Raw genomic sequence first — 11565 nt, 5'->3', positions numbered from 1 at the left:
TCTACTGCTACCTCTTAAATCATGCCCAAGAGCTATCCCCTTTCTAACAGGAAGAAAAAAAAAGCAAAAAGGTCTGTTTGGACAAAGAACATTGTTGAAATTTTATTCTGGAATCCTGAATCTAAAAGAATTTTGAATAAATACAGGAAACGTTCCTCTTTTTACTTTCACGTCAACTTTGCTGTTTAAAAAAAAAAGTTGAATAACTCAAACCGTCAAAATGTTTACATCATGTCACAGTAGGCTGTGGCACTATGTCATGGTCTTCATTAGAAAATTGGGGGATAAAAGGAAAAAAAACATCATAAAAATGGTATACAAACAGCGTCCTTGCAGCGTTCGGTGCTGGAGCCCCAAGATGACCTATTACGGAGGGGTGTCATGTGTTTGGAGTGCCAACCCGGCCATCAACTGTGAAGTTGTTGGACAACCTGCCAAAATGTGATTTTGCTAACTTGTGACTTTACAGTGGAGCAAACCAGTTCCACGGCCAACGTTATGGTGAAGTCCCCAGAGTGGGAAAAGCCACCAGGCAGGCAGATGGTGGGAGTGGCCGTTGAAATGAAAAAGCCAAAAGGTAAGCAGAGCTGCAGCAGGTATCCAAACCAAACGTTATGAGACACATCGACCCCTAAGATTTCACAAAAGAATGTCCTTGAACAATCCAATAATTGGTGTTGCTTTGTTGCTTAAAAGTTGAAGCCAATCTGTCCGAGAGCACCTTAGGAGGTCTCGCAGCCATGCTTCCAAACAAGTGTCCGAGAAAATGACCACCAGTCTAGATGGCGTGCTGTTTGTCGCGAGCTTGGTCATCGGGGTCGGCAGCGGCGGGACGCTGGCGGTTCCAGTCCCGCAGGCCTTCGGGTAGGCTGGTGTCCTCGTCCAAGCTGCCCGTGCCCTCCACAAAGTCCTCGTACGTGGACTTCTCCTCGAAGGGCCGTGGGCCCAGCAGCTCCAACATGTCCGCCTTGTCCAGGACTTCCTTCTCCAGCAGCCGCTTGCCCACCTGAGCATGCACAAGCAGGACTCAAGAAGCTGAAAGGGGGGAGAGCGGGGTTGCCAACGTACCAGCTCCACCAGCTCCTTCTTGTCCTGGACCAGCTGGTGCGTGTGCGCGTACGCTCGCTCCACCAGCGCCCGGACCTCTTCGTCGATCAGCTCGGCCGTGGCTTCGCTGTACGGCTTCTCCAGGACCATCTCGCCCTGGCGCGGCAGCTCAAAGGACACTTGGCCCACCTTGTCACTCATCCCGAACTGGACCACCTGTCCGTCGACACACCACGGGCGGGAGCTGTTCGAAACCGAGACCGGGAGCGTGCGCTGCCGGGCGGGCATACCTGTGCGTACGCCGACTGCGTGACCTTCTTGAGGTCGTCCTGCGCGCCGGTGGTGATGCGTCCGAAAAAGATGCTCTCGGCCACGCGCCCTCCCAGCATCATGCACATCCTGTCGAAGAGCTGCTCGCGGCTGTAGAGGTACTGCTCGCGCGGCAGGTACTGTGCGTAGCCCAGTCCCTTCCCGCGGGGGATGATGGACACCTGGTGGCGGTTGGCAAGTCTCAGTCCAACCCGCCCCCTTTGCCGCTTTGACCACCGTTCTCACCTTAAGCAGCGGGTCGGCGTGCTGCAGGAACCAGCCCACCACGGCGTGACCCGCCTCGTGGTAGGCCACCGTCTTCTTCTCTGTGGGCTGAAGCACCTGCGTCTTCTTCTCCAGACCTGAAAGAACAAGGCGGACCATGATGGCAAGTAGTCCAACGAGCCAATCAAGTATTTGAACTGCAATATGCCAGAGGAGGAAATGAATCAGGATCGGAAGCGGCGAGCGGATCCCGGACTGACCTCCAATGACCCTGTCGATGGCCTGCTCAAAGTCTTTGTGGCCGACGTGCGGGTGGAGGTGCCTGGCCGCGATCAGCGCCGCCTCGTTGCAAACGTTGGCGATGTCTGCCCCTGCGTGCGCACACACACACACACACACACACACACACAAAAATGCATGAGCATCGCCTTTTGTTTCAACGGCCGCTCAGACCATGTCGTGGGCACTTGCCGGTGAAGCCGGGCGTGGCGGCGGCCATCTTCCTGGCCAGCATGTCCTTGTCCACGTTAGGGTCCAACTTGATGGGTCGCAGGTGTACTCGAAAGATGGACGCCCGTCCTTTGATGTCCGGAGGACCTGAGGAGCCGCAACAGGTTTTACTCTGGCTCCTCCTTGTGGCTGTGAGAGCGAAAGGACCCTTTGTTACCGATGTAGATCTGTCTGTCAAAGCGTCCGGGCCTCATGAGGGCGGGGTCTAGGACGTCGGGTCTGTTGGTGCCGGCCAGGACCACAACGTTGGTGGCAGTGTTGAAGCCTGACGGAGAAACGGCAAAGTGAGAGGCAGGTGGGTCACCAAAGAAGGCGCATAGCGGCTGCAGCCGGGACCGACCGTCCATCTCCACCAGCAGCTGGTTGAGCGTGTTCTCCTGCTCGCTCTGCCCGCCAAAGTTGCCGCCGCCCCGTTTGCGGCCCACCGCGTCAATCTCGTCGATGAAGAGGATGCAGGGAGCGTTCTTCCTCGCCATGGCGAACATGTCCCTCACCTGTCGTCAACAGACACCTTGCTATCAGGAAGCCCAAGCACGTGGCCAACACTTGCAAGTTTGCGCGCTCACCCTGGCGGGACCGACGCCCACAAACATCTCTAGGAATTCCGAGCCGTTGACGGTGATGAAGGGAACGTTGGCCTCGCCGGCCGTGGCTTTGGCCAGAAGAGTCTTGCCGGTCCCGGGAGGTCCCGACAACACGGCACCCTAGCAAAACATTTTCTTGTTCATCAGCATATTTTTTTTCTTCAAACAAAAGTGTCACCTTGGGGATCTTGGCTCCGAGATCCTGGTACTGCTGCGGGTTCTTGAGGAAGTTGACAAACTCCAGGATCTCCAGCTTGGCCTCCTCGCAGCCGGCCACGTCCTTGAACTTGACCTCGATGTCGTCCTTCATCATCTTGGCGGTGGATTCGCTCATGCTGAAGGGCCCGCCCCTGCCGCCGCCGGGCCCCGCACCCATGGGCCCGCGGCGCAGTGTGAAGAGCAGGAAGCCGATGAGCAGCAGCGTGGGAATCATGCTCATCAGGAAAGACCTGCAAAGGCAAATGCGGCGTTGAGGAACGTCCCGAGCGAGGCCTTTTGACGCGGCGCTGGCAGACCCGTCGCTCTCGGAGCTGTAGACCACGGCGGGCCGGCGCGACGCCTCCATGCCCAGCTCCAAGTGGGCCGTCTCCAAGTTCCTTTCAAATGTGTCCACGCTGCCGATGTTGAACCACACGTAGCTCTGTGCGCAACAGGAGGACATTTTTCAGATGGCGTCAAATTCATGTTTAAGAGGAGCAAAAAAAAACTTGGTTGGAAATGACAATGTTGCCACTCACCCCTTCAGCGCCGGGCATGAGGATGACGCGCACGTACTGCTTGTTGACCACTTCCAGACGGTCCACCTAAACACGCAGAAAGAAAAATAGCCAGCCAAAGTTGTGGCCGGGGCTCGTCGAGGCACCTTACCAAGCCGCGACCCAGGTAGCGGTGCACAAAGTCCTTCCAGGTGATCTCGTGCCCGCTGTCGCGGAAGTACATGTAGAGCAGCGTGGAAGAGGCGCCGGCCGCCAGGACAGCCAGGTAGCGGAAGTCCTTCTCGTCCCACGGGAAGTCGCCCTGAACCCAAACGGCAAGCGACATAGTGTACGTGAATATTTATTCCCTCGCATGTTTGGTACATTTAAATTTTGTTCACCTCGGGCAAAAAAAAGCCCAGGACATTCTTTTGTTTTCTTTGAGTTTATTTCTGTGAGTGATTCTGTGACTGTTTAGCTTTGTAACGTCTAAAAAGGGTTAGCAGTCTCCTTCTGTGGAGGATGAGGAATTCATTTGGGAATTGGTGCGTTGCCGATTAACCACTGCACCAGTTAGCGCCTGCCTTGGCGTGCTTGATGTAAAAGGAATGCTTTGGCGCCATCTTGCTGCATCTCTGTGCCAGGCAACATGATGGGAAAAGATTGCGTGGGGGGGGGGGGATGCTGCCATGTCACCATGCGAGAGCAACTTTTCTTGTGGTGTGTGAAACATGGCACGTTTGGGGAGCCCAAACCTTCTGCATTCGACTCCACCAGTCTTTTTTTCCTCCTCCTCTCTTGCCACCTCCTGTCCGTCCTCCCCGTCCGCCTCCGCTATCTCCTTTCACGTCTGGAAAGCACAGACAGTGCAAAGCACTCCTTTTATCCAAAAGCCAACAGACGGCGATTTTGTTGATGCTGTAAAACATCTGACTCGGGTTCAATCCAGCCAGGCCTTCACCTTGGGGCTCAGTCGAATAAAGACGTTGCCGAACCACCCGAAAGCCGTAGGTTGGGGACGCCCTCTGAAAACAGCATGCAAAGTCATTAATTGACGTTATCTCATTAATAAAACAACAACTTTATTAGCAAGTCTTTGTAACTGACAAACAGTGGTGATGATCATTTAGAAGGACGCCAATTCCCACGTTTTGCAACCAACCTAGCCATGTTGTAAGGTTATATGAATGAGCTGTTACGTCAGCTCAGCACATTGTTTACCTTCCGTTGGAGCGGGACGGACATCGGTCCCAAAATGAATTCAGCTACTATTTACATTCGTTTAAAAGGAAACATTTGGTCGTCCTTGCTCAAGTTTGACGGAAGCAGATCCACTCAAATTTAAACTTCGCGCGATTCTCCAAATGGACTCTTAAGTTCAACAGCTAAGACAAATGACATCATTGATAAACTGAAAAGTACTTTAGGGGGGCCAATGACGCCAAGAGGTCATTACCGGCACGCCGAAGCGCGTGTATCCGCCAATGAAGCGACGTCCGACGGCGCCGGCGTTTAACCGAGCCGCGACAAGTCCAGCCCGGCAGCACAGAGGTCGCGCGGCCGCTGAGACAAGCCTCAAAAGCTGCGACATCCTCCCTTTCCCACCCGGCCAAGCTCCTGTCGATTAGGAGTTCTAAATTCAAACTTGTTCAAGTCAACTCGTCTTTCCCCAACTCATCGTCGTGCTGTTATTGAACAAGGACCGACGTCAAATGTCAACCCAATCATGCCGAGCCTTGGGGTGGCATTTTCTAACGCCTGAGTAGAAATAGAGACATAAAACAGACTTCATTAAGGACATATATTTTAACATGTATTTGCTGCTAATGCATTTTTAAAACAGTTCTTTCCGTTGTCTAAGCATATTAACAGTGGTTTTTACATATTCTATCAAGGTTTATTTTCAAGCAGGCGCAAACAAAGTGTTAAGGGGGCCTCATTGAGAAACCTCTCCCTGATTGGTCGGAGAGGAAAAAGATCACGCCCCCAAAACACAGTCAAACGGGACAGTGACAGACACTCGTATTACAAAATAGACACAAAACAAAATAATACATTGAAAGGAAATATATTTGTTGTCAGAATAATCACAAAATCAACAACTTTGTAGTCGTATCGTTTATCAATGATCACTTTACTCCAGTAAAACAGTAACAAAACAAAAAGAATTAGATTTGAGGTTAAAGGCTAAAGCAGGGGTGGACAAAGAAGGGCAACTGGCAACACCTTTCTTTCCTGAAATTTAATCATTTAATAAAGCAATCTCGGTTGATCATTTCTAAGTAAGTAATTATCCACAAATACAAGATAAAATGAGACATTTGACATTTTTTATAAATCTCATTTATGATTGAATGTGGCCCATCTGCTAAAGGTCCAAACGTGAGCCGTGAACACAAACGTTTCCCCATCACGTGAACTGGATGAACGGTGCAACTTTCTCCTCCTTGTTGTCCAAACGGGATGGTCACCTGTCCCTGCCGGGGTCGAGCCAGGCCGTTGACCAGCCAAAGAAGGCGGGGCAACAGTACCCACAACATCAATGTTTACAGTTCAGTCAGTGGCACACATTTTGTGTTTGCAACTGAGATGAATTCAAATCCAAGTTTATGAATATCCATCTGTCATGGCAAAAATAAGAATGATAATTCGACATCCGTAAGCATGTGTGAGCGATTGAGTGTGCCTGCGCGGCGGCCCTCAGCTTCCCATGTACGTGCTGAAGGAGAAGGGGGTCATGAGCAGCGGCAGGTGAAGACTTTGCATCGAATCCGTGACGGTGAACACCACCTGGAGCACACACACGTTGATCCAAAGATGATTGATCACTTGATTGGATGACAATCTGAAAGCATTCCAAATCTACTGAAAATGCTCAAAGAAGAAAAAAAAGAATAGGACCACTGGCAAGCGTGTGGAAAAGATCACCTCGGCGTAGGGATAGAAGGAGTCGCGGTCCAGGCTGGTCCAGTACGAGCCGGTTTCGAAACGTAACTTGTACATTCCCGGGACGAACGCTTCCCGGCTGATGAGACCCGGACAGCGGCCGTCTTCGTCCGTCGTCCTGACATTAAAAACCAAACATGGAACATTTCCTTTACCCTACCACTAGAGAGAGCCGGCCGATTCAGCGTACCCGACGTTGAGCATGTTCCACAGCTTGAGCTGCGAGTCCAGTCGATGCAGGCTGAGGGACACGCGTGAGGCCGGAACGCCGTCGCTGATGTTGAGCACGTGCGTGGTGAGCGGGCTGCGCGCTGACGTCATCGCAACAATTCCCTGGGCAAAAAAAAAAAAGATCTATTTATTCGGGATAGATTTTTCAGACTAATTGGCTGATTCATCCATCTTCACTGATTTACTCTTCCAAAAATCTGGAGCGGTTGACCTTTAAATCAGGCTCCATCAAGATCTTCATTTCGATGGAATGACAGAACGGTTACGATTGCGTTTGCTGTCTCGTACGTTCGTAACGGATCAATGAGCACGTGCGGGCAACAAATTCAGTCACGTTAACTCCATTCCAAAATAAATGAGAAGATGACACTTACCTGGTGGTGAGTCTGTCGTCTGCCGCTCAAACTCTCTCGTCGGTGTGTGACGGCGCGGCGCGGCGTGCACGACAAACAAGCTTGGTGTCAAAGGTCGGCGTGTCCGGAATGAATCATTACAGAGAAAAAAAAAAGTCAACAAACAACCGAGCGCTCGGCCATTTAATCATCGATGTTTGCTCATTTTAAAAGGTCGCCGCAATCGTTTCGTTGAAGCTGACGGGAGGGAGGGAGGGAGGGAAATTGCAGCACAAGCACATGATTGAATCCAGATTAGAAGGGAAATGAATCATCTTTTGCTGACAACAGGCACCCTGCAGCTTTCTCGACTTATGGCAAAGTTGGGAAGACTCCTGCGTCCTGCAATGAACTTCTCCACACTAGCTGGAGCCAGCCTGGATTCAAATGATGAAGACGCCGGCCAGCCCGGCACCTTGGCCAGGGACCCTGCTTCAAAATACACCCCCCCCCCATCCATCCGCCCATCCATCCTTGACACCGATCCTTGCAAGTACCCCCCCCCCCCCTGCTCCAGTGTGAGGCCTCCATTCTGTGCGTGCCCAACAAATCCAGGTGAGCATTCTTCTACTGGGTTGATTGTCACCGTGTCCATGTCCACTCACAGACGTTGGCAGCGACCGCACCGGTTACTCTTCTCTGGAGTTAAATCCAGTCGAGGTGTCCCTGAACGCCTCGCGGCGAGTTGCGCCTACTTAACATTCAAGCCCCAACAGCGGCCGGGGTGTTGCGCAAGCGCGGCCCATTGAGGAGGCCCGGATGCCGAGAGAGGGGAGCGCCGGGACGAGCCATCCAGCCAGATTGGAAGGAGCCGCGGCGGGAGCCACAGCACCGGCGGGAGCCACAGCACCAGCGGGAAGGCCGATATGGACCGGCCGCCGCGTGACCCGAGGACCCCGGCTCCGGACCGCGTGACCCTCAAGAAGGAGATCGGCCTGTTGAGCGCCTGCACCATCATCATTGGTGAACGGCGCCGTCGTCCTCATCGTTAGGCAACTAGCGTGTCTGTGCTCGACGCGCGTGTGCCGCTTTGAATGAATGAATGAGCTGAGCTGAGCTGAGCTGAGCTGAGCTGAGCTGAGCTGAGCTGAGCTGAGCTGAGCTGAGTTGAGCTGAGCTGAGCTGAGCTGAGCTGAGCAGCGTCGTCAACTTGCCACATCAATACGGATGGACAGCCGGCACGTCACATTGCGCCCGACTTTGGGCCGATCGCCGCTCCATGTCAACAAGTCAAGACGTCAATTAAGGGGCTTGTCCAAAGATTGGCTCTCATCGAAAGCCAATAGGGGTGTCCAGACTACGGCCATTCAAAGCCACAACCCGTAAACTAAAACGAACTTTTATAACACATGGCTCCCAATGCTAGTTAAAATAAAATAAAAGCTGAATTATTACATTGAATAATTATACTGATGATTGGTTAGTGCAGACAAAAGCAAACATTTATAAATGTGTGTTGAACTGTCACCCCTCCCTCAGGGAACATCATCGGCTCGGGCATCTTCATCTCGCCCAAAGGCGTTCTGGAGCACTCGGGTTCGGTGGGCGCGGCGCTGCTGGTGTGGATGCTGGGCGGAGGCGTGGCCGCCCTGGGCTCACTGTGCTACGCCGAGCTGGGCGTGGCCATCCCCAAGTCGGGCGGCGACTACGCCTACGTCAGCGAGATCTTCGGAGGCCTGGTGGGGTCAGTTGCCGTTTCCTGCTTTACGCCCTCCGCCGCCCGCTTCGGGCCTCATTGAAGCTCTGCTGACGTCAGGTTCCTGATACTGTGGAGCGCCGTGGTCATCATGTACCCGACCACGCTGGCCGTCATCGCGCTCACCTTCTCCAGCTACGTGCTGCAGCCCGTCTTCCCCGAGTGTGCGCCGCCGTACGCCGCCACGCGAGTGCTATCGGCCACCTGCCTCCGTGAGTGAAAAAAGGCAGAAAGTTTGCTGATCTCGCAAGATCATTTGTCACCATTGTGTGGCTTGGGAGGCTCCCCCGGCGCAGGTGGCGCTTCTGGTGGGGCGCTCACGTTTTGTGGCTCCTTTGCGACGGAAACCATCCGTCTGGCCGGGCCCACAAGAGTTTCTTTGTGCCCGGGAGCCGGGCCACCGTGAGAGCGCGTGACACTGATGGATGAGCCCCCGGCGGCACAGTGCATTCCTCAAGCCATGGAGACCCGCCCGCCCCCAGCCATGGAGGGATGGATGGATGGATGGATGGATGGATGGATGGATGGATGGATGGATGGATGGATGGATGGATGGATGGATGGATGGATGGATGGATGGTATTTGTTATTAAAAGGACTTGGGGCAAATGTGTTTTGTGACATTGGCGCAGTGCTGCTGACGTGGGTGAACTGCTCCAGCGTGCGCATGGCCACCAGGATTCAGGACGTGTTCACGGTGGGGAAGCTGCTGGCGTTGGGGCTGATCATCGTCGTGGGTTTGGTGCAGATCTTCAAGGGTAAAACTCCTTTCCTCACCTTACGTCCCACCGGGATCTGACCGTGGTCTTCTGTTTCCTCCAGGCAACTATGAGGCGCTGACTCCGCAGGCGGTCTTCTCCATGGAGCGGACCCCCTCGGTGGGGCAGATGGCGCTGGCTTTCCTGCATGCCTCCTTCGCCTTCAGCGGATGGAACTTCCTCAACTACGTGACGGAGGAAGTCGTGGATCCCAGAAGGTGCCCGCTGCTTCTGCTTTGTTACTTTGACCTTGCAGAGCTCTCCGGGGCTTGTTCCTTGTTGGCTACAAGAACAACGACAACGACAGACGTTGCCGGTTTCCCTGTTGGTTCAGGAACCTCCCTCGCGCCATCTACATCTCCATCCCGCTGGTGACTCTGGTCTACACCCTGACCAACATGGCCTACTTCTCGTCCATGTCTTCCGACGAGCTGCTTTCCTCCAACGCCGTCGCCGTCGTGAGTTTCTCCCGCATGAGCTAGTGTTAATGCTAACGTTAGCCGAAATACTAAGATGTCCTCTCGTCCAGACGTTCGGAGAGAAGCTGCTCGGCGTCTTTTCTGTCATCATGCCCATCTCCGTGGCGTTGTCCACGTTCGGCGGCATCAACGGCTACCTGTTCACTTCGTCCAGGCGAGCGTCGCTAGCGTTGACGGCGGCGCGAGCGCTGGCGGCGTTTGCCCTGACCGCGTTTGCGCCACCAGGTTGTGTTTCTCGGGCGCCAGGGAGGGTCACCTGCCCGGCCTGCTGGCCATGATCCACGTGGACAAGTGCACGCCCATCCCGGCTCTGCTGGTCTGCGTACGTTCAAAGCGGCCTTTGCTAGCTAGCTAGCGCGTGGCCCGCCCGGTGTCTCCTCTCACGGCAGCGTGCATGCTCGCAGTGTACGGCCGCCATGGTGATCCTGTGCATCGGGGAGACTCACAACTTGATCAACTACGTGTCCTTCATCAACTACCTGTCGTACGGCGTCACCATCGCGGGCCTCCTTTTCCACCGCTGGAAGAAGCCCAACCTCTACCGCCCCATCAAGGTCCCGCCCGGCTCACCTCTTCTTTCTTTTTTTTTTTTTAATTGTTCCTTTCATGACTTTGTGCTTGGCGCAGGTGCGTCTGCTGGTGCCCGTGTGCTACCTGATGTTCTGGGCGCTGCTGTTGGGCTTCAGTCTCTACTCTGAGCCGCTGGTGTGCGGCGTGGGTCTTCTCATCATGCTAACTGGCGTGCCTGTCTACTTTCTGGCCGTCCACTGGAGGGCAAAACCAAAGTGCCTCGAGCGCTTCATCGGTGAGCGCTTGTTGAACTTTCAACTTGAACGGTCTTCCCGGCCAATTGGCCATGCCAAGAAACATTGCTAACGTCGCTGTTGTTGTCGTGCAGAGACGGCGACCGTGGTGGGCCAGAGCTTGTGTTTGGTGGTCTTTCCTCAGTTGGACCCCATCGAGGCGGTGGAGACTTCCGGTTCGGCCGCTAACTAAAAACGGATGTTTCCACCACCTCATGCTGCGTTGCGTCCCCGTGTGACATTTACGCCGAGCGGACGCCTTTTCTTCCTTGCGGACTTTTGCACGTTGTTTTATTTCCCACCACGCACCCAACGTACAACTTGCTGATGTGAGCCAACCCAGCTAAGCATGAAAATACACTGGGTTCTAGGAAAGAAACATCGTCACACAAGTCGTTTGTTTTATGTCAGCGTTTGGATTTTTGACAGGGCCAAATGTACTTGATTTTTTTTGAGAACTAACCGATGGATTAGGTTGACATGGTAGTACGTCTCTTCTTTTCTTTTTCTAAAAGAGTCAGCTCGTCCTGTGCGTGGCAGTGGGCCAGCGTATTGGTTCTGACTGAAGTTTCCTTCATTTCCAATCCAATGGGAAATGTCATCGTTCGTTCACCTTCACATCATGATAAGGCAACTTGTCAAAATGAACACCTCCCTGACGTTGCTTTTTTTTCCACTGTAAATTATTTGTCAAGTGTTGACAACGCAATATTGTTAACTATCATCTATTTAGACATGAAATAGTTTTAGACCCGACCATTCTATCGATTTCATCGATTAATAGAAATATCAGATATCATGTTATTTGCATTAAATTGTATTAAAACATTTTCCCGATGACTGCTTATTAACCAATTCTTGTTTATTTGGTATGATTTAGTGATTGATAA

At 53.1% G+C, this 11565-nt stretch overlaps 3 protein-coding genes across 3 annotated transcripts; 1 reads left to right on the top strand and 2 right to left on the bottom strand.

Annotated features, from left to right (window-relative positions):
• Positions 1–72: 72 nt before the first annotated feature.
• Positions 73–5086, bottom strand: afg3l1 (AFG3-like AAA ATPase 1). The gene is made up of 16 exons (XM_061283476.1): positions 4827–5086; positions 4332–4395; positions 4126–4220; positions 3543–3692; positions 3413–3478; positions 3191–3315; positions 2854–3124; positions 2658–2795; positions 2432–2585; positions 2249–2356; positions 2053–2178; positions 1842–1952; positions 1603–1718; positions 1338–1538; positions 1069–1263; positions 73–1006 (listed from the first exon to the last, which is right to left on the bottom strand). Exons 1-16 carry the CDS (start codon positions 4959–4961, stop codon positions 779–781), a joined length of 2283 nt encoding a protein of 760 aa, XP_061139460.1. The 5' UTR covers positions 4962–5086; the 3' UTR covers positions 73–778.
• Positions 5087–5452: 366 nt separating this feature from the next.
• On the bottom strand, positions 5453–7053 carry urahb (urate (5-hydroxyiso-) hydrolase b). The gene is made up of 4 exons (XM_061283527.1): positions 6922–7053; positions 6507–6649; positions 6299–6434; positions 5453–6160 (listed from the first exon to the last, which is right to left on the bottom strand). Exons 2-4 carry the CDS (start codon positions 6635–6637, stop codon positions 6071–6073), a joined length of 357 nt encoding a protein of 118 aa, XP_061139511.1. The 5' UTR covers positions 6638–6649; positions 6922–7053; the 3' UTR covers positions 5453–6070.
• Positions 7054–7701: 648 nt separating this feature from the next.
• On the top strand, positions 7702–11462 carry slc7a10b (solute carrier family 7 member 10b). The gene is made up of 11 exons (XM_061283529.1): positions 7702–7902; positions 8419–8623; positions 8696–8847; positions 9268–9393; positions 9458–9611; positions 9728–9851; positions 9923–10026; positions 10098–10194; positions 10277–10426; positions 10500–10677; positions 10771–11462. Exons 1-11 carry the CDS (start codon positions 7806–7808, stop codon positions 10866–10868), a joined length of 1485 nt encoding a protein of 494 aa, XP_061139513.1. The 5' UTR covers positions 7702–7805; the 3' UTR covers positions 10869–11462.
• Positions 11463–11565: the final 103 nt, after the last annotated feature.

The sequence above is a fragment of the Syngnathus typhle genome, linkage group LG7 (genome assembly GCF_033458585.1).
Source record: "Syngnathus typhle isolate RoL2023-S1 ecotype Sweden linkage group LG7, RoL_Styp_1.0, whole genome shotgun sequence".
Taxonomy (NCBI): Eukaryota; Metazoa; Chordata; class Actinopteri; order Syngnathiformes; family Syngnathidae; genus Syngnathus; species Syngnathus typhle.
The sequence above is the reverse complement of the archived record's forward strand: the minus strand, read 5'-3'. Positions and strand labels throughout refer to the sequence as shown.